Source organism: Gekko japonicus, unplaced genomic scaffold (assembly GCF_001447785.1).
Source record: "Gekko japonicus isolate JY-2015 unplaced genomic scaffold, Gekko_japonicus_V1.1 scaffold1726, whole genome shotgun sequence".
NCBI lineage: Eukaryota > Metazoa > Chordata > Lepidosauria > Squamata > Gekkonidae > Gekko > Gekko japonicus.
In genome coordinates this window covers 286,347-308,658 of record NW_015168706.1, presented here as the reverse complement: position 1 = coordinate 308,658, position 22,312 = coordinate 286,347, and the positions used below count along the sequence as shown (strand labels likewise).

General features: G+C 49.6%; 1 protein-coding gene across 1 annotated transcript in view; it reads right to left on the bottom strand.

The window, feature by feature from the left end:
• The window catches only part of SUGP1 (SURP and G-patch domain containing 1), a 49,381-nt gene that overhangs the window by 12,843 nt on the left and 14,226 nt on the right, over window positions 1–22,312 (bottom strand). Inside the window, exons 3-8 of the mRNA XM_015415524.1 lie at window positions 17,568–17,798; window positions 15,520–15,643; window positions 14,522–14,625; window positions 12,486–12,609; window positions 5,866–6,182; window positions 2,737–2,843 (exon numbers count right to left, since the gene is read on the bottom strand). Coding sequence (XP_015271010.1) covers window positions 2,737–2,843; window positions 5,866–6,182; window positions 12,486–12,609; window positions 14,522–14,625; window positions 15,520–15,643; window positions 17,568–17,798 — 1,007 coding nt within the window. The remainder of the gene's footprint in view (window positions 1–2,736; window positions 2,844–5,865; window positions 6,183–12,485; window positions 12,610–14,521; window positions 14,626–15,519; window positions 15,644–17,567; window positions 17,799–22,312) is intronic.

Here is a 22,312-nt window from a genome sequence, read left to right as displayed (position 1 = left end):
CCAGGTAGCTAGCGGGGTTAGTCTGGAGCAGGGGCGGCCAAACTTGCTCAGCGTAAGAGCCACACGGAATAAATGTCAGATGTTTGAGAGCCGCAAGACATGAACAAACATTACACGCACATTTTTGTTTTAAAAATATGCAAATCTGCTTTTTAAATTAACATTAAACGAGACTGCCAAAAATAAAAACAAAATAACGGTATTTATTTGTCCAATTGCTAATGATACTTATTTGTCTAAGAGAGAGAGAAAAAGAGAGAGGTGGAAAGAAAGAATGAACGAGGTGGAAAGAAAGTGAGAGAAAGAGAAACAGAGAAAGTAAATAGGTGGGAGGGAGGGAGGGGGAAAAAGTATGCCCTCCCCCCTTCGCTTCCCCAGCCGCCCTGCCAGGAGCCGCACAACATTTGTGAAAGAGCCACATGTGGCTCCCGAGCTGCAGTCTGGCCACCCCTGGTCTGGAGCAGCAACACAGAATCCGTACAGCAAATTAAAGACTAGCAAAATGTATTCCAGTCTAAGTTTTCATGAATCAGAGCTCATCAGATGAACGGATACAATTGCAGATAGTATTACTATTTATTTATTTACATTTATACCCCGCCCTCCCCACTGAAGCAGGCTCAGGGTGGCTTACAAGGCCGACTGGCATCATAAAACATTAAGACAGAAAGGGGCAACCTATATAAGATGGCAAAACTGCCCTAGTCGGTCACAATAGGGTCACTCATAATACATATGTCGCGCTCACCCTTGGACTCTGGTGCGATGCCCCCAGTGGCCATGGCGTCAGGGTTCGCGACCTGCCTCTGGTAGGGGAGACGGCCCTCGGAGCGGTAGGTTCCAAAAAGGGAGAGGGAGTGAGGGGCCTCGGACAGACAGGGGACAGGGTTAACGTCACCCTGAGAGTCCCTCTGCCAGTACGCTGTGGACTTCCTTCTCTCTTTGCCGTCTCTCGTCTCCCTCTGTATGTCAGCGCCCCTCTCCGTTCCACAGCGCACCTCCTCCTCCCCGGCCCCTTCTCCACCCTGCCTTTTATCTCCCCGCCCCGCTCCCAGGACCGCCCATCCATCCTCTGACTTGGGCCATGCCTTCCTTTATCTGCTTGGACGCTGGCAGGGCGTCTCCAGGGCGAGTGCTGACGTGCCGCCGCCACCGATCTGCGGCTGTACCCGCTGCCTCGCGCCCACTCCTGGCCTGTCGGAGAACCTGCTGCCGCCCCTCTCCTCTTCCGTGGTGCTGCCTCATGGCCCCCGGTCCTGTCTCCGGGCCCGGCCGAAGCAGCTTGATGAGGAAGGGCCCCCTGCTCCCGACTCCCTCCTCGGACCGTCAGCCTTCACCTCGTCTGGTGAGTCATGCCTAGGGGGTCTCGTGGGGTCTCTGGCGCCCGGTCTGCACGTCCCGTGACCTCCGGGGCGGGACAACATACACAACTGGTGTATATGATTGTCCTGTTTGAGTGTATGTGGGGACAAAGTTGGCATCTAGGTTTATTGCAAGGTGCTTCATTACAAAGTTGCTACATATATAAGATGGCAAAACTGTCCTAGTTGGTCACAATAGGGACATAAAACATATACAGCTGGTGTCTGGCTCCTTGACTTATTAGAGCAGGTGGCCAAAGGTGGATTATAGGGCAAACGTTACCCAGTTGGTATTGGGCATTTTGTGTGGCTTCTCACTCGAATGCTTGGCGGAAGAGCTCCGTCTTGCAGGCCCTGCGGAATTGTGATAAATACCTATGAAAGTTCTCAATGTCATGCAAAGTTGATGCTGAAACGGTTACCGTTTCTTGAGGCTTTGTTTGAACATAGTTCAAATACAAGATCTCAAATCCTCTGTTGTTTTTTCCAAGGCAATTAATTATATTTGAACACTGATGTTGGAATCTGGTTAAACTGGAGGATATTTGCACATTGTTTATAACTTTTCTTCCTGCCACATATTTTGTGAGTCTTTAAGGAGCTACTGGACTCTTGCTCTTTTCTGAAGAAGTGAGCCGTGACTCACGAAAGCTCCTCCTCTGCCACAAATGTTGCCAGTCTTTAAGGTGCCACTAGACTCTGGCTCTTTCCCTGTCCATGTTGCCTTTTGCCGTTGCATTCCAATAGATTAAAAACAGGTTGTTAGACTCGGAGCGCCAAAATTTATATAGTTTAGCTAATAAAACCTGCTCCCCCTTGAATTTTGAGATTCCCCTTACAACAGGGTTGATGACTTCGTATCTATCCTCTCTGCAGGTCCCTCAACAACGTAGAGCGTTCACCCTGGCCAGATGTAATGCTATGCCGTCCGCCATTCTATTTGGCAGATTTAACAAGGTTTCTCATCTGGCCAGATACTGCCCTTGCAGATTGAAATGTGTGGAATCTATCACTCCTGTTCTCCTGCACTGCACTAAGGATCACATACTTACATTCTCTTTTAACCAGTATGGGTGTTTGTTCTGATGCACTTAAGGTGAATAGACTTTTAAGAGATCTCAGCCCGGAGATCACAGAGAAGGTGGCTAAGTTTCTCTGCTTGGCTTTAAAGCTGCGCCAAAAGGTTCTTTTAGAATTGTATATATGAGTTTTAACTGGTTTTAAAATGTATAAATGGTACTGATAATTTATGCCAATAAAGGCTGACTTGACTTGACTCTGGCTCTTTTCTACTGCTACAGACCAAAATGCTGTTCATTTTGAGGTCTGCTCGGCAGACAATCGCCACAGCAACCGGGGGTGGTGGTCGTCTTACCTCCTGCTGCTCCTTCAGCTGTTTCTTCTGTGCATCGGAGAGCTCTGTTACGCCCACCAGGCCGACCGGCTTCCCCTTCTCGTAGCCGAGCCCCTTGAGGTCCTGGACTGAAAGAGGCCAAGTGTCAAAGGCATCCAACCCTGCCCCTCTCGAAAAGCTGTGGGATCATCTCCCCACCCCCATCGTCAACCATCTCCTTATACATTATGTTCCTAATTGTAACTTCCATAGCAAGTCAATATACCTCTCCAAGAGAATCTTTAATTTTGGGGAAAACACCTTACAAAAGTTGTTTCTTTTATGCCATAATTGACTAACATGTTTTTCTGGTGGGAAAGGAAGGATTGCAAAGTCCAGAGAACGAGAGCAGTGTTCTAACTCACAGAAGCAGGTATTTGGGACACTAAGAACATAAGAGGAGCTGCGGTGGCTCAAGTGGTTAAGACGCTGAACTGCAGGCTGTGGAAGGTCAGTAGTTCAGCAGTTCGAGACCCGAGTGTGCCGCATGACGGAGTGAGCTCCCGTCTCTAGTTCCAGCTCCTGCCAACCTAGCAGTTCGAAAGCAAGAAATTGCAAGTAGATAAATAGGTACCACTTCCGTGGGACGGTAACAGCGTTCCGTGCGCTTCGGTGTTTAGTCATGCCGGCCACATGACCACGGAAATGTCTTCAGACAGCGCTGGCTCTTCGGCTTTGAAACGGAGATGAGCACCGCAACCCTAGAGTCGGATTCGACTGGCTTTCGAACAAGGGAAACTTTACCTTTACTTTAAGAACATAAGAGCTCTGCTGGATCAGACCAGTGGTCCCTGTAGTCCAGCATCCTGTCTCATGTAGTGGCCAACCAGTTCCTCTGGAGGGCCAACAACAGGGCAGAGAGGCCGAGCCAGTTTGGTGTAGTGGTTAAGTGCACGGACTCTAATCTGGGAGAACCGGGTTTGATTCCCCACTCCTCCACTTGCACCTGGCTGGATGGCCTTGGGCAAGCCATAGCTCTGATAAGAGCTGTTCTTGAAAAAGAGCAGTTTCTATCAGAGCTCTCTCAGCCCCACCGACCTCACAGGTGTCTGTTGTGGGGAGGGGAAGGGAAAGGAGTTTGTCAGCCGCTCTGAGACACCTTTGGGTAGTGAAGGGCGGGGTATAAATCCAATCTCCTCCTCCTCCTCCTCCTTGATGTTGCCTCCTGGCTTTGGGATCCGGAGGTTTAGTGCCTCTGAACGTGGAGGTTCCCCTCAGTCACCATGGCGAGTAGCCACTGATATACTTATTCTCCATGAATGTCCTTGAATCTATCTTATCCTCTTTTAAAACTTTATTCCTGTGGCCATCACATCCTCTGCCGAGCAGAAACAAAGGAACTTTTTATTTTCAAGAAGTTGTGAAGAAAAAAATCCTCAAAGATGTCCAAACTTGAAATGCACTGGGCACAATTTGGTTTTTTTAAAAAATTCATTTCCCTGTGGTGCCTTCCTGAATATTATTCCAGCTACAAAAAGAAACAGGGCAGATGAAAAATCTCATTCACACAACGCACAGTGATCCTAGGGAACTCACTGACACTAGGTGGGATGAATGCCATCGGCTCAGAGGGTTTTAAAAGGGGGATATATTTGTGGAAAAAGTACCTTGGCAGCTGTTAACCAGGACAGCTTGATAAAACCTCCTTGTTCAGGGGCAGCATACCTCCGGCTATAACAGGACAAGGACTTTTTGATCAAAAGTAGGACTTGCCTTAGTGGGCAAGGGCAAAGATCTAATAAGTTCTTGTTCCCAGCTGAGGTCAGCCAGAGGCTTTTGGGACCTATGTCTATGCCTCTCTCAAGTACCCAAGCCGACAACAACTAGAGAAGGGATCAGACAGGCATCTGGCCTAACCCCCCAAGGCTGAAGTCTTGTGTTAGTTCTCTGCAGAGCTACTATGCACGATAGAGCCTCCATCCTGAGAGGCAGTCTACCCTGAATATCAGCTGCTAATATTCTGAAGTCGTACGTTACAGCCTCTGCTTCAGGGCTGTTTAGGCTGTGTTTTCCTCCTCCGTGGATGATGTGAGGTCTCTAATCTTTGCCTTCTCTGCCTTCCTGAAACGCTACCGCAAGCTTGCTTCTGGGGGGAGGGGGGACTTGAAAAGGCAGCCAGCAATGTGTCTTGGTGCTTGGGGGGGGGCAACAGTAGGGGGGCTTCTGGAGTTCTGGCCCCACTGCTGGACCTTCTGATGGCACCCGGGGTTTGGACACTGTGTGATACAGAGTGTTGGACCGGATGGACCACTGGCCTGATCCAACATGGCTTCTCTTATGTTCTTATGCTGGGTGCCAGCAACTGGTCAGATCCAGCAAGGCAATTCTTAAGACTTTCTAGTCCCCCAGGCGTGCAACTGACGTCTCATGAAATCCCCCGAGCCAGTGCCCCGACGCGGCCTTTGGTATTCTGCTCAACTGTGCACCTCGCAAGTAGCCAAAACCTACTGTCTCCAATGTTCCCTCTAAGCAGAGTTAGTGTGAGCTAGCCCACAGTTTTTTAGCCTCCGGCTCACAGATTTTTGTCTTAGCTCAGGAAGGAGGGCTCCAGAGCAAACTGATTGATGCAGCAGCCCAATCGCTCGCTCACAACTTTAATGTCAGTAGCTCACAAAGTAGAATTTTTGCTCACAAGACTCCACAGCTTAGAGGGAGCATGGACTGCCTCCCTCCCTAGTCACGATGCACATGTGCTGCGGAGGTTTCATCCTTCTGAATGCAGACCGTACACAATTTTCAGAGAAGACAGCTCTGGAAGCCGCAAATTTTGTGTTTGTTTGTTTACCCGATTGGGGGAAAACAAACAACCGTGGGCTGCCTTTTCAAGTCCCCCCCCTCCCTCCAGAAGCGAGCCGGAGGTGGCATGTCAGGAAAGGCAGGGGAGGCAGAGATTAGAGATTCTGCATCCTCCTTGGAGGAGGAAAACACAACCTGAAGGGCCCCGAGGCACATACAATTTCAGAGAGCCGGCTGCGGGGAGATAAGATCGTTATCTCTGGCTCTCCGGGAGTTAGCTGCTCGAGCCTGCTGAGATAAGAGGACGTTCCACGAGAATGAGGGGGGCAAGCCAGAGGCAAACCGCTTGCCTTCCCAAGTGCGGCAAACACTAACCTGATAACGGGGTGGGCGACGGGTCTTCTGATTGCGCCAGCTCTGGCGGGGGCAGGTCCACCTTCTCCTCCTCGGGGCCCCACCGGCTTTTCCGCTTCTTCTTCGACGCGGCCGCCGCCGCAGCCGCCACTGCTGGCTTGGGCAACGAGACTGCTGGTGCCACAGAGGAACACGGCCCCCCCTCGGGGGGGGCTCTGCGCTTCAGGCTGGGCTCTGGCACCAGAGGCACGCCCTCGGCATCCTCCTTGGCCTTCCGGAACTCCTCCAGCTTCTGACGGTAATACTTGTAGCCGGGGCTGTTGGGCTCGTACAAAAACCTGGGCGAGACAGCAAGAATGAGACAAAGAAGCGTCCCTTTTTTTTTTATATCGCTGGTCTTTTTGAGAGGCGGCGTGGTGTGGTGGATATGGCAGCCGACTGGGACGCTGGGTCTGAATCCCCTTTCTGCCGTGGAAGCTTGCTGGGTGACCCTGGGCCCATCACAAACTCTCAGGGATCCCAAATATACAAATTCCACTAGTAGGAAACACCATCAAGGATTGCCAGAACAATATATTAAACAATTATAAAGTTGGTGGTCACAACAAGAACATTAATGCACACTGGAACTATAATAAGGCATAAGATTTTATTTTTTTATTTTATTTAACTTTCAATTTCTATTCCGCTCTATCCCGGAGGCTCTGAGCGGTTTACATGACTTATTAATACTCCGAACTAGGGCTACATAGTAGTTGGGGAAGGTGAGTGCCTATCAGGCACCCTACCGGCTTGTTGTTCTTATTTTATTTCCTCCTTTGTAGATGAGACATAAAGTCCATGTAGTCAGTGCAACTTGACAGGAGGAGTCCACATAGTCAAAACATTTTTCCAAACAGCCTTTGCAAAGACGCCCGTTCTAGATACTTGGAAGACGCGTTTCCTTCGACTTCTTCAGTTCGCCGGCTGTGTTAAGTGGAAACTAATTTCAGCAATTTCAACAGACCACAAGGTTCGTAGTGTAAGAAGCGAATTATACACTGACTAGTAAAGGTAAAGGTTCCCTTGCTCAAAAGCCAGTCGAATCCGACTCTAGCGTTGCGGTGCTCATCTCCGTTTCAAAGCCGAAGAGCCAGCGCTGTCCGAAGACGTTTCCGTGGTCATGTGCCCGGCATGACTAAACACCAAGGCGCACGGAACACTGTTACCTTCCCACCGAAGTGGACCTATTTATCTACTTGCAATTTCTTGCTTTCGAACTGCTAGGTTGGCAGGAGCTGGAACTAGAGACGGGAGCTCACTGCGTCATGCAGCACTCGGGTCTCGAAGTGCTGAACTACTGACCTTCCACAGCCTGCAGTTCAGCGTCTTAACCACCTGAGCCACCGCAGCTCCTATACACTGACTACATGGACTTTTTGTCTTATCTTCAAAGGAGGAAACATTGTATCTTATGCCTTATTATAGTTACAGTATGCGTTGATGTTCTTGTTGTGACACCACCAACTTTATAATTGTTCAATATACTGTTTTGGCAACCTTTGATGGTGTTTTCTACTAGTGGAATTTGTATCTTTGGGACTCCTGTGACACTGGCCTTTTCCCCTTGTTGTTTGGATTTACCTCACAGGGATGGCTCTCGTGGGAAAACGGAGGAGGAGAGAACGATGTTCAAAAGTCACTTTGGGTATGAACTGGGGAGAAAAGCCAGATATAACTAAATGCATCATAAATGCATCTTTTGGCCTGCCCATTTCTGTTGCACACACTCCCATTTCTGCTGCAGTCTTTTATGGCGCAGATTAAAAATAAATGTTACCCCAGAGGTTAAACCCCTTGAATTGACTATTACTCAGATTTTAAACCTCAAACGTTCCACCAGGAAAGAGCAGACTATCCAACAGACAAGGCAACTTTCTTGGTATGAGGATATTTATGAAATAAGACACATCTACCTCATGTGCCTGAGGGCCAGAGGCCGGGTCGTTACTGCCACAGACCTGATTCCTATTTGGTGTGAGCAGCTCAGAGACAAAGGGAGAAATGGTGACCTGGTAGACGTTATATACTTGGACTTGCAAAGGGCTTTTGACAAGATCTCTCAGCAAAACTCCTCAGGCTAACAGATAAGAGGACAGTTGCAAAGGAGTCTCTGCTCTGTTGTTGGCCCTCCAGAGGAACTGGTTGGCCCCTGTGTGAGGCAGGATGCTGGACTAGAGGGACCACCGGTCTGATCCATCAGGGCTTTTTCTATGTTCTCATCAGGGAAGGCCTCAGCCTCTGTGCCGTGTTGTTGGCCCTCCAGAGGAACTGGTTGGCCCCTGTGTGAGACAGGATGCTGGACTAGAGGGACCACCGGTCTGATCCATCAGGGCTCTTCCTATGTTCTCATCAGGGAAGGCCTTAGCCTCTATGCCCTGTTGTGGGCCTCCAGAGGAACTGGTTGGCCCCTGTGTGAGGCAGGATGCTGGACTAGAGGGACTATTGGTCTGATGTTACATTCTTAAATCTCAGGCCGGGGACTTTAACCTCAAGGTGCTGTGAGTGATATAAAACAGCTCTTTTCCTCTGGAGGTCAGGAGCCAGCAGAAGTGGGAAGGGGGTGTGGCCTTATGACACACTTCCGGTGGTGTCCGGGGGTGTGGCATATGCTAATGAGTTATGCTAATGAGTTCCCCTAGCTCTTTTTCTACGAAACGACCCCTGCTCAGGAGCATTTTATTATTCATTTATTTCATTCGGTTTTTACTCCACCCCATTCCACAAGCAGGCTCTGGCGGCTTACAACAGACCAGTATACCAATTTAAAAGATTAAAACATGATATAGTAAAAATAAAAATAAAAAATTAAATCCCATTTCATAAATAAATTACAAGATGGCTGCCGATCCAATTAAAGTGCTCTCAGCAAAAAACTGGTCCATGTACGTGTGCTCGATTTTATTGTTTTTCAAAGAAGTGGCAAAGTTCCCACAATCAGTAAATAAGTGTATACCTGTAGATAGCATAGGAGATGTTAGCACGTGGGTAGGGCGGGCGGGTGGCGATCTAAAATGTGGTGTCTGCTGCCTCAACCAAAGGCCTGGCGGAACAGCTTTATTTTACAGGACCTGTGGAACGGTAGTAAATTCTGCAGGTCCCTGATCTACCTGTATTCACATTAGAGAAAGCCAGTTTGGTGCGGTGGTTAGGAGTTTGATTCCTCACTCCTCCATATGCAGGTGCTGGTGTGACCTCAGGTCAGTTACAAGTTCTCTCAGAGCTGTTCTCTCAGAAGCAGTCTTCACCTCCTGTGTGAGGCAGGATGCTGGGCTAGAGGGACCACTGGTCTGACCCAGCAGGGCTCTTCCTATGTTCCTATGTTCTCATCAGGGAAGGCCTCAGCCTCTATGCCCTGTTGTTGCCCCTCCAGAGGAACTGGTTGGCCCCTGTGTGAGGCAGGATGCTGGACTAGAGGGACCACCGGTCTGATCCAGCAGGGCTCTTTCTATGTTCTCATCAGGGAAGGCCTCAGCCTCTATGCCCTGTTGTTGCCCCTCCAGAGGAACTGGTTGGCCCCTGTGTGAGGCAGGATGCTGGACTAGAGGGACCACCGGTCTGATCCAGCAGGGCTCTTTCTATGTTCTCATCAGGGAAGGCCTCAGCCTCTATGCCCTGTTGTTGCCCCTCCAGAGGAACTGGTTGGCCCCTGTGTGAGGCAGGATGCTGGACTAGAGGGACTATTGGTCTGATGTTACATTCTTAAATCTCAGGTCGGGGACTTTAACCTCAAGGTGCTGTGTGCGATATAAAACAGCTCTTTTCTTCTGGAGGTCAGGAGCCAGCAGAAGTGGGGAGAAGGGGCTGCTTGAAATCCCGGTTGCCCATTTGTCCCCCAAGAGTTCCTAAACTGGGGAGAATTTAGCACAGAAAACGGAGCCCTCAGCCACCCTGCTGACAGAGGACACAGGGCCCCTCCCACCCACTTACCCCTTCACATAAGGGGGAGGGAGGGAGGGAGAATCGGCCAGGGCCTTCCCCCTTCCTTGTGTCGCCCCACCATGAACTCATTGTCTGGGGGGTGGGGGGAAATCCAGTGGGATAGGAATACAGTTAGGAAGTTGGCAGCCAGGGGCAGAAGAAGCCATTTCTTATTTGTGCCGCTCTTAACAAACAAAGCAAGGACCTGACAGAGAAGTGGACAAACCCCTACCTTCGGGCTCCCCGTGAAGCATCCGCACAACCAGAGAAGGACCGCCAGGGGAGATCAGAGCGTACTGAAAGGACGGCTCCTGTTTACCAAGCAGCCCTCTTTCAGAAGCCTGGAATACTGCAGGTGATACAGCCCTCCTGAAATCACCGTTATCAACAATGCTGGTTTTCCCCCCAGGACTAAAATGGGGGGGGAGGGGATGCTGCATTTTTAGACTAGGAAGCATGTTTTCTCCACTGCCTTCCATAACAACGAGCAGGCATCTGCCTGGCCCCTGCATGGGGCCCCAGTTACATCACTCTTTGCTGTTAGACTGAGACTAGATTTATACGCCGCTCTTCACTACCCGAAGGAGTCTCGGAATGGCTTACAATCTCCTTTCCCTCCCCCTCCCCACAACAGACACCCTTGTGAGGTAGGTGGGGCTGAGAGAGCTCTTTCGAGAACTGCTCGTGAGAGAACAGCTCTGAGAGAACTTGTGACTGACCCAAAGTCACACCAGCAGCTGCACGTGAAGGAGTGGGGAATCAAACCTGGTTCTCCCAGATCAGACTCCGCCCTCCTAACCACTACACCAAACTGGCTCTCGGAACAATATTTTTTTCAATTGTAGTTTTAAACCTGTGTTGTTTATTATTATTAATGGTTTCTAATTGATTTAACATTTCCGTAAGCCAATTTTTCCTGAACTGGATCTGAACAATCACATTTGAAGAGGGTTATCTTTCATAATCGGCTTACAGAAAGAACCGTTCCGCCAATTGTATTCCTGACCCGCCTTGAGTCCCGGTGAGAAAGGAGGACTGTTTGGCAGACTGTAATCCATTTCATTTTTTAAACGCTTTGGTCTGCTTTTGCTGAGATGGCTTTATAGCAGAGATCCCCCAACACGGTGCCCACTCCCCCCCACTATTAGGTAAGTTCGACTTGGCAACCCTACTTCCCTGACATTTTGTGGTGGACTCTGCTCCTGTGGCAGTCATTTCGTGGCTGCGTCTTCCATCCAGCGTCAGAATCCCAAAGGTGCCCATAGGTGGCTTTGATGACAGCTATCCTGTTGAAGCTGCTCGGATGTTTTCCCAGGATGCTATTTTTTTAAAAAAATCTTGCTTGTAGTATCACTACCCAGTCAGGATTATCTGTTCTGTTGTGTTCTATTGCCCTCTTCAGGTTTTGATGCTTGCCAGCTGCTTTGGGCATATTTTAGAGAGAAGCAGCTGAGAACTAAGTATGATCTGGCTGCTCTGTCTTGAGAAGTATGTAGAGTTAGTTTTTCAAATTTTATTTACATCCCACTTGCTGCCTGAAATGGCTTACGGAAATGTAAAATCAATTCGAAACCACTGAAGATAAACAACACTGGTTTAAAACTACAATTAAAAATAATAATAATGCGCTTACCAGGAGCCGTTTGCGTGGCCCTTTGAGAGAAGCTAGGGTGAGCAGGCCAGCATTATAATAATAATAATAACAACAATAATAATAATCGTGCGGCATTGTGTGTAGAATAGCCAGGAGACCCTGTCTGGCTGTCTGGCAGCCTGAAGTTCTAGCTCTTTTAGCATTATGCACCATTAGGTGGCAAGCTAGACTTATTTTGGGGGCTGAGAGAGCTCTGAGAGAACTTGTGACTGACCCAGGGTCACCTAGCTGGCTTCATGTGGAGGAGTGCGGAATCGAACCTGGTTCTCTAGATTACAGTCTGTTGTCTTAACCACTACACCACGCTGGCTGTCTAGCACACCGGCACGGTGCAGCGGTTAGACTAGGATCGTGGTACACGGAGACCGAGGTTCGACCCCCTGCTCTGCCATGGAAGTCTGCTGGGTTACCTTGGGCTAGTCACACTCTCAGCCTATCCCGCTGCAGATGTTGGGATGATAAAATAGAGGAGAAGAGAACGAAGTAAACTGCTTTGGGTTCCCAGTTTTGTGCAGTGGTCCCCAGTTTGCTGTAAAGAGCCAGTTTGGTGTTGTGGTTAAGTGTGCGGACTCAAATCTGGGAGAACCGGGTTTGAGTCCCCACGCCTCCACTTGCAGCTGCTGGATGACCTTGGGCAAGCCACAGTTCTGTCAGAGCTGTTCCCTCAAGGACAGTTCTGGAAAGAGCTCTCTCGGCCCCACCTGCCTCACAGGGTGTCTGTTATGGGGAGGGGAGGGGAAAGGAGATTGTAAGCCGCTCTGAGTGAAAGGCAGGGTATAAATCCAATCTCCTCTTCTTCCCATTGAGGAGAAAGGTGGGGTAGAAATCACCAAATATAATAAAATAATAATAGACTGGATCAAGGGCACCCCATGAGGTTCGGCATTGCTTTGGGGGGCTTGGAACACATCCCCCCCCCCCGGCTAACCCGGTCTGCATTCAGCTGGTGTGGAAAACTTGCTGCCAGCCGTGCCCACGTCCCGCCAGAAGGGTCTGCCTCGCCCCAATCCTAGTTTGTGACCTTTACCTGAAGGACTGGTTCTCTCGGTGGTTCTTCAAGGCCACCATTTCCACTACGGGGCCCCCATCCGCCACGAACTTGGCCAGCTTCTCGGCGCAGTCCTTGGTGTCTTCGTCCTCTGGGGGTGAAACTTTAAGCACGCTGTCAGTACGGGGCCCCCAACTCACACACCCAACAGCCACAAGCTTACTCTGGCTTTAAGAACTCCCAAGGGGATGGAATAAGGGGAAGGGGGGAAGAGGTGGGTTTTAATTTCTTTTCTTTTTTTCCTTTTGGTTCACACAAAACATAGATTTTTTCTCTCTCCCCCTGAACGGTCATAAATCTACAGTGCTGAGAACGAGGCAAAGAGAAATCGCGGCTTGGGAATGTGGAACTCATCCCGGGGTCCAGCGATAAGGCTCATCGATCTGTGCAAAGCCCGTTATAGGAATCAAAGGTAACTGTCTAGCGCTGGAGGTTGTATTTATTGGAACGACTCTCTGGGTATCGTTCAGGCAGGGAAGGAAGTATCTGACTTCCTTCTACCGGGCCCTTTTCCAAAAGGGATTCACAAATGAAAGGCAAGTTGGTCTACAGGACTACTGCTGCTCTGGAAATCCCTGATCGGTTTTGTATGTCGACAATTGCGTCGTACCCTATTTTTACTTCTCCAAGTACCCTATTTTACTTCTCCGGTCCGTTCGACTTAATGTTTTATTGATTGTTTGTGATTTGAAAAAACTTAATAAAATGTTTAAAAGGGAAAACCCTAACTGGAGCATCCCCTCTGGCTTGAACCCGAGACACAAACTCTTTCCGGCCCCACAGCCACATTATGGGCCACATTATCCATAGCAGAAGAAAATCCCTTCTCGGGCCCTTTTGACTTTTCATACCTCTCAGACGAGAGGACATTCCCTTGAATTAACATTATGCACGGCAACCGGAGTGCCGTGCAGCTCCTTATAAGGCCCCTAAAATCTAAGAGAGGACTCCTCTCGGGTGCAGGTTGGGGGGGCCTCAGCCAGCCACACAAGCTCACAACGTCCCTTGGAATGATTTCGCGCTGCCAGGACCAATGCTCCCTCTAAGCTGTGGAGTCTTGTGAGCAAAAATTCGACTTTGTGAGCTACTGGCATTAAAGTTGTGAGCGAGCAATTTGGCTGCTGCATCAATTAGTTTGCGCTGGAGCCCTCCTTCCTGAGCGGAGACAAAAATGTGTGAGCCAGAGGCTAAAGAACTGCGAGCTGGCTCACACGGACTCAGCTTAGAGGGAACACTGCTCTGGAGCCCTCCTTCCTGAGCGGAGACAAAAATGTGTGAGCCAGAGGCTAAAGAACTGCGAGCTGGCTCACACGGACTCAGCTTAGAGGGAACACTGCTCTGGAGCCCTCCTTCCTGAGCGGAGACAAAAATGTGTGAGCCAGAGGCTAAAGAACTGCGAGCTGGCTCACACGGACTCAGCTTAGAGGGAACACTGCTCTGGAGCCCTCCTTCCTGAGCGGAGACAAAAATGTGTGAGCCAGAGGCTAAAGAACTGCGAGCTGGCTCACACGGACTCAGCTTAGAGGGAACACTGGCCAGGACCGTTTGCGGGCGGTGGAGAAGCCGCTTTCCATGACTGAACTTGCTATCCCATCAGGAAGCCCTCGCAAACACACCGACTCGGAGTCCGGCGCTTTCAAGCCATGCAGGCTCTATGCAGTGCTACCATACCTGAGCATCCAGCTCACAATTCTCCAGCTGTCTGAACACACACTGAGTGCCCCTACCCACCGCCTACATCTGGCTGGGGCTTGGAGAGAGCTATCAGAGAGCTGGGATGTACGGCTGGCTCTGGACGCTTTAGGACCGGGCCCTTCGTAGCTAAGCAAGAGCAGCTCCTGCTTGCTTTGCAGCTCCCCGCATTAGGCCAAGAGCGTGTGCTGCAGGAGACGAGATGCGAGCCTTTGAGTCGCATGGAACTCTTCAGCTGAGGACCAGAAAGCCAGACTAGGCGTATCAATGTACAGAGAGGCCTAGAAGTTTGGCCTGAGCCAGGGCACACATCCCTGCCTTACCTTTTCGTGTCGTGGTCCCCTCCACGTCTTGGCCCTTCTTCCATATCTCGGCAAGTTTCTTGCGGTAGTACAGAAACTCCCTGCTGTTCTTATCGTGCAAAAACCTGCGGGGAGACAGAGGGAGAAGGAAATCGCATGTGTGAGGGAAACGGGGAGCCACCAAGCAGCATGCCGCACTAGCGGGAGGCAGCGAGAGACATGGAAGCCCAACGTTTGGCCTGCTGGGCTGACTTCCAAACGGTTCCTACGACCAATTCAGGCTACTTTCATTGCTGAAAACTTTAAACAGCATTGGCCAGAACTGGATGAAAAACTGCTTGCACCTGTTCCTGTTTTTAAATCCAGAGTGCCTACGTGCCCCAACGCACCTTGGCAATACTAGAACAGATCAAAGGAAGTCCTTCTTCACCCGAAGACTCAAACATGTGGAATTCACTGCTGCAGTTTATGAAAGATTGGACCTGTGCATCTCTCATTCTTGCACAGACATGTGGTGTGATGCTTTGGTGTGGGACCAAAGGAGACACCAGGAGAGAGGCAGGGGTCATTTCCTGCAGGAGCGCACAGGAGCGGAACTCCGGCAGTAAAGAGCCCAGGGGGTGGGGACATGCAACAAGCCCCAACCCCTGCTCCCAGCAGCCCTCAGTCAGAGCAAGAAGCTGCCAGGTAAGTTGCAGAGCCCCCCCCCCCTAAAACAGTCCAGTGGCACATTTAAGACCAAGTTGTATTCAGGTACAAGCTCTCCCTCCTCTGTACGTCCCCCCCCCCAAATAGCTAGCAATCCAAAAGAGTCCAGTGGAGCCTGAGTGGTGGCTGTTGCCTTCTGACACACCTCTGGTGATGTCAGGGTGTGTGGCATATGCTAATGAGCTATGCTAATAAGCTCCTGCACCTCTTTTTCACCGAAATGACCCCTGGTTACATGCCTATTGTTGACAACCGCTCTGCAGAAGAAAAGGCAAGTATTTTTAACATGCTGCTAAGAGCTCGAGACTCACGCAAACGCCGGGTTATCCTTGCAGTCTTCCAGCGCAACCTTCTCCAGATCGGGTCCCCCTTCGGCCACCACCCTGGCCAGCTTCTCCACCACGCGGCGGGTCTTCATGTCCTCTGGGGGTAAAACTTTAAGCACGCTGTCAGTACTGGGGCTCAAGTCACACACCCAACAGGCACATTACCTCTAAGAACCACAGCACAAGGCAAGAGTCGGTGGGGAGAAGGGGGGGGGGAAACAGGATGAAATGGTGGAACCACAACGGGATGCACATAAGCCTGACTCTTTGGCGTGGGGTGGGTGGGGAAACAGAACAGGATGATGGAAAGGCAGGAAGGATCCTGCGAGCGAGAGGCAATCTGCCGCAGAGAACCAGATTTTAAAATGCAAAGGGCAGTGGTGGCTCTCATCGTGCAAGAACCTCGTTTTTCTGCTGCAAAAGGCTATACTACCTGACTCCAATGTTCCCTCTAAGCTGTGGAGTCTTGTGAGCAAAAATTCTACTTTGTGAGCTCCTGGCATTAAGGTTGTGAGCGACCGATTTGGCAACTGCATGAATTAGTTTGCTCTGGAGCCCTCCTTCCTGAGCGGAGACAAAAATGTGTGAGCTGTAGGCTAAAAAACAGCGAGCGAGCTCACACTAACTCAGCTTAGAGGGAACATTGCCTGACTCCCCAAGCCAGTTTTTTTTAAAAGTACACTCCTCATTACCACAGAATCCAGGGGAACAGCCACTTGGCTTTCCACGGGGGGTTAACTGACACGACGCAGGCACCCCCGCCCTGCAGAAATAGACAGCTATTTCGCTGCCAGCAGAACGGAGTTCAGACGATAAAACCCTCAGAGGCACTCAGGAAAACGGCGGTTCTCACTATCTGGCGTGTGCGAAAAGGAGACCGAAGAGACTGCAGAGTAATCTGGAGCTTGAGAGCCAGTGTGGTGTATCGGTTAGCGAGTCAGGCGAGGAACTTGGGGACCCAGGTTCGGATCCTGACGCTGCCACGGAAGCTCGCTGGTTGACCTAGAAAGGTTACGTACCTGCCCATTAAGGGCGGTCGAGTACACGGAGCATAGGTTCTTGAGTTGCCCGTATTATATAAGGAGGCTCGCTGAGAGATCGTTCCTCCTTTGCTGGGTAAGATTTCTGGTTGCGCAAATAAATCTAGGCTCGATTGCCTTTTATCGGATAAGAATCTTAAGGTCGCTTATCAAGGAGCTAGGTTTTGTGTACTGATACTGCGGTTACGGAAACTGTATTTTAATCAGGCTCTAAATGTTAATCTTTTAATTATGTATATTCTGTATGTAATTTTTTAAAAATTATAACTGCTTCGGTGGGAAGGGAACAGCGTTCCGTGCGCCTTGGTGTTTAGTCATACCGGCCACATGACCACGGAAACGTCTTCGGACAGCGCTGGCTCTTCGGCTTTGAAATGGAGATGAGCACCGCAACCCTAGAGTCGGATTCGACCGGCTTTCAAGCAAGGGAACCTTTACCTTTAGTTATTTTAGCTCTTTTTAAAAAACCATTTTCATGATGTGTGTGGGGTTGGTTTTTGGTTTTTTTAAAAAATCTTAATGGTTATTTATACAGAATTAAAAGACATATAGGGGCCCAATCACATCTCATGTAAAAAATTCCAAAATCATATATACACAAGGGCAAGTGGACTTGACCTAACGCATTTCAGCCTGTTAGTCTCGAAGGCGCTGCTTTTCTACTGCAAACAAATAATAAAATAAATAATAGAACAGCGATGCAAGGTCTACTTCGTGTGCAGAAGGGGAAAGGGGAGGCAGAGGCGCGACGGACTGATTTTGGCAGCAGCTGCACGCTGACCGCCACGTCCCGCTGTGGGACCATTTGCTCGGTCGTGTCGACAATGAATGCAAACCGAATCTTCATTGGCGGCTTCTGTCTCTCCTCTGCCATCCCTTCGGCACCACCCTCGAGAGACGGCAGACGGCTGCCTGGGGCTGCCCGCTTTCCGATCCTTCTGCAGCACCCTGTGGAATCGCAAGACGCTGTTGCCGCTCAGCCCCCGGACTTACTTTTGATCTCCAGCCACTGCTCGTAGTCGTCCTCGTCCTCCTCGTCCGGCGACTGGAAGACGCTCGGGCGGTTGGTCACGGGGGTCTGCTTGGAATGGGTGTAGTTCTTCACTTGGCTCAGCATGCTACTGACGCTCAAGTTGGGGCGTTTCCCGGACAGGGTGGGCTTTTTCACAGGGCCAGAAGCCGGCGAGTTTGTTGTGGAGGCTTCAGTGGAGCTCGAGGAAGCACCTGGAAGGCAAATAAACTTATTCTGGCTTCTGTCTTTGATGTTGTAACTGGATTTCAAGGCTAAACTCCTGTGCCTTCTGCTCACCATACAATCAATCAATCAATAAACCTTTAATAGCATATACAGCATTAAATTCAGAAACCGAAGATGACACAGTCAACTAAACAACTGAAATAATTATAAAATCATGAAACGGAGTTTCCCAAATTTTTCACTCTTATCACAGCGACTAAAAAATTAGCCACTGCCACTGTAATCTCTGCTGCTGTATCATTCAATAGAATTTGACATTTTCTTTCATTAGAAAGGTGATATTTACCATGCAACCAAGAGTTTAACCATTTTTCCCTAGCAGATACATGCAACGAACAGTCTAGCAGTATGTGATCAATTGAATCAAGAGAGCTTGAACCACAGTCACATCTCCGTTCGTACTTAGGAATATTATGAAACCTACCATACAGTAGTTTTGATGGGAAGGCATTTACTCGAGCAAGGGATGCTCACCATACAAGCTACCTTTGTAAGATTAACGGTGCAGCTCTATATTGAGCTGTTCAATGTGTTATGTCCCAGATGCTAACCTAAAGGTTTGGAATCCCTCCCTTGGGGAAAGCCGGGACCAGTTAAAAGGGATTCTGGTGGCATATTGTTCTGAAATCCAGAGAGGATAGCCTACCTCTCTGGGTTGTTGTTTAATGTTCTGTAAAAGTATGGGCTTCCCCCCTCATTCCTGGACAGGCTTGGGGGGCAGAAACCTATAGCCGTGGCACAGGGGCTCTGAGGCCCCCAGTTCAAAGGTCGGAGAGTGATTAGAATGTGGAATCTGTTGCTAGCGGATGTCGTGATGGGCACAGAAATAAACAGCTTTAAAAGAGGATTAGATCGACTCATCGTACAGGATAAGTCTATCAGTGGCTACTTGCCATGGTGACTTGAGGGAAACCTCCTCATTCAGAAGCACCAATCCTTTGGATTCCAGAGCCGGGAGGCAACATGACGGGAAGGCCTTGGCCTCTATGCCACTGTTGACCATCCAGAGGAACTGGTTGGCCACTGTGTGCAACAGGATGCTGGACTAGATGGACCACTGGTCTGATCCAGCAGGGCTCTTCTTATGTCCTCATCAGGGAAGGCCTCGGACTCTATGCCGTTGTTGAGCATCCTGAGGTGTGAGACCGGATGCTGGACTAGATGGACCACTGGTCTGATCCAGCAGGGCTCTTCTTATGTCCTCATCAGGGAAGGCCTCGGCCTCTATGCCATTGTTGAGCATCCTGAGGTGTGAGACCAGATGCTGGACTAGATGGACCACTGGTCTGATCTGGTAGGGCTTTTCTTATTTTTCTGTGCCAACCCCAGCTGTGGGCACACTGGTAGGCCTTAAACCAATGTACTTGCTCACAACCTCACTTCCGGGAGAATAAGACTACTCTTTATTATTACAGAACAGACTTAGAGCTCTTATCACTAAGGAATACCAACAACATGTGTGTACAATGCTTTGCATCTGACACGCTGCATATAAATGCCCCAACCCCCATGTTTTACGTTTTACAGTTTTAGAATTCTCAAGGCAGCCCCCTCCTGATCAGTCTCATACATACTAAGCATCTGAAAACATAATTGACCCCAGAATGGTACCAAACTATACAAACTTCTCCTCCTGATCTTAGACTATTCATATGCAAGGCTCTGCAGAACTTCAAGCCCTTTCTCATCAAGTTCTTTACATTTTCAATGGATCTTGCTCTGAACAGATCATGGTCAGCTAGATCCCCCTGCTCCGATTAAAACGAGAAAATACATGAACATACTTTATAGAAGACGAAGAAGAAGAGGAGGCTGGATTTATACCCTGCCCTTCACTTGGAGCCTCAGAGCGGCTTACAATCTCCAACATGGTGCCCACCAAGGGGTCTCTAGGAAGTGGGTGTGGCCAGGTGGGCAGCTCTTATGCAGCAGAGCTTCTTGTTGAATACCAGAATATTTACTGTGCATACAGCCAAACGCCGTTACAATACAGGATAATAAAAAGAAAATAATTCTCATCGTACATAGGAGAGCTTCTTATTGGCTATGATAAGGAGGAGGAGAAGAAGAGGAAGCAGAAGAATAAGGAGAAGGAGAAGAAGAGGAGGAGATGATTGGATTTATACCCTGCCCTCCACTCGGAGTCTCAGAGCAGCTTACAAACTCCCATCCCTTTCCTCTCCCCACAATGAGCACCTTGTGAGGTAGGTGGGGCTGGGAGAGCTCTTTCGAGGACTGTTCTTGTGAGGACAGCTCTGAGAGAACCAACCCAAGGCCACCCAGCTGGCTGCAACTGGAGAAGTGGGGAATCAAACCTGGTTCTCCCAGATTGCAGTAGTGGTTAAGAACACGAACTCTAAATTGGCTGATTTTGGACCATCACTGTCAACACTGTCCCCTCAGACAGGCAGTAGCTCTCCAGCATCACAGGTGGGGTTCTTTCACAACACCCACCACCTGATCTTTTTAAGCTGGAGATGCCGGGGTTGAGGTGGGGAGAACCTTCTGCATGCCAAGCAGATTCTCCTGCCTGGAGCCACAGCTTTCCCCCTTTCTGTATGCTGTATATTCAAGGTACTTGGGAGTTTAAAGAACCCAACAAAATAAAACACCTCAATATATAAGTGATGTTGGGAGAACACCTGAACTGAGGTGCATTTTTTTATAATACCATGAAGTTAAGAGACAAAAAAGAAAAGAAGAGTACCGAAGTCATCAGAAGTCTGCAAAACCCCAAAACGTGAGGGAAAACCAGTGTGATGTAGTGTAGGGGTCCCCAATCTTTTAGAGCCTGCGGGCACCTTTGGTCTTGCAGGCCCCGGGGAACTGTAAAAGGTCCCGCAGAGCCCTGATCTCCTCCGGGAGCTCGTTCCGCCAGGTAGGAGCCGCCACTGAAAACGCCCTAGCCTCAGTTTGGGCAAACTTCACGTCTCGGGGGCCTGGGACTTCCAGGAGGTGGAGACTCCCCGATCGTAGTGCTCTTGGGGGAACATACGGGAAGAGGCAGTCCCTTAGGTAAGCCGGACCCTGGCCATTCAGGGTTTTAAAGGTAAGAACCAGCACTTTGAAGCGAATCCGGTATGCTATTGGCAGCCAGTGCATCTTGACGGTGGGGCAACAGACCTTGCATTTTATTTATATTATTATACCCGTAAGGTGAAGACAGGTGCCCCACAAAGTGTGCCGGCTGCTGGGAGCGATTTGAAAGCACCTTCGCTGCCCTGAAAAACACACACATTTAAAAAAAAAGGAAAATGGGAATGAGATTTGGGAAAGGGGAAAGTGGTGTGGTACGCTGGGGTGGACAATTAGAGTTGCCAACTCTGGACTGAGAAATTCCTGGAGATTTGGGGGCAGAACCCGGAGAGGGTGAGGTTTGGGGAGGAGAGAGACCTCAGCGGGGTATAATGCCATAGAGCATTATAGAGCAAAGCAGCCGTTTCCTCCAGTGGAACTGATGTCTGTCATCTGGAGGTCAGTTGGAATTCTGGGAGATTTTCAGGCCCCACCTGGAGGTTGGCAACCCTATGGGCATCTGCTGGCTAGTGTCCGTGACATCACCAACCTACCTTCTTGCCGCCCAGTCCCCACAGCTAGTCTGAGACTGTCACAAAAAGAGTTTCGTGGCTGTTTTCATTCCCAGTAAGCAGACATAACTTTGTTATGCATGAACACACATGCGCCGTTTTAAAATATCGATGGGGGAGGCAAGCAGCACACTCCGTGCATACAGGGAGGAGCAAATGTCTGAGATGGTAGAAACCGCAAAACCCTGAGTGCTTATCTAGACCGTACAGATCCCTTTTACCACAGAGGAGAGGCTTTTCCAGGAACAAGGAATACCTGCCATTTTCCTCTCCCTTGAGGTATTGGGACTGCCAAGAGCTTCAGCCTTAAAACTACGAAGCTACATAAAACTCAGGGCAAGATTTTCCTGGTAGTGAGGTGAAAAAGGCTTTACCCATTGATTTCTGTCTGGTACACAGTCCCTAAAGGCCTTTGCCTGTTAAAGAGGGGGAATCTATAATTGACAAGAAATTGGCACAGGGCACAAAGACAGGGAATCCTAGAGAGCCAGTGTGGTACAGGGGTCTGCCTAGCTAGGCCTGGCTTCAGGTCCCCACTCTCCATGACGCTCGTGAGGTAAACTTGGATTAGTTCCTTATCCTCAGCCTAAGCTACCTCACAGTACCGTTGTGACTCCATATGTCCCTATGCGCCAACGATGACTGACAGGCAACCATCTGTTGGCTATTCTACCGCTTAGGGAGGTCTGTCTGTCATTGACCAGAGCCTGGGCCTTTTCTGCCGTGGCGTCAACTCTGTGGGGCTGAGAGGGGCCGCTTTCTTGGAGTTCTTCAAGAGGTTCTGCAAGGCCTGCATGTTTGCCAGAGCTTTTGAGCGGGTTTGAATGGCAGACATTTTTAAGGACAGCGAGAGACTTAGGGTTGGCTATTGTTTTTTGTTTTTAACTGAAAAT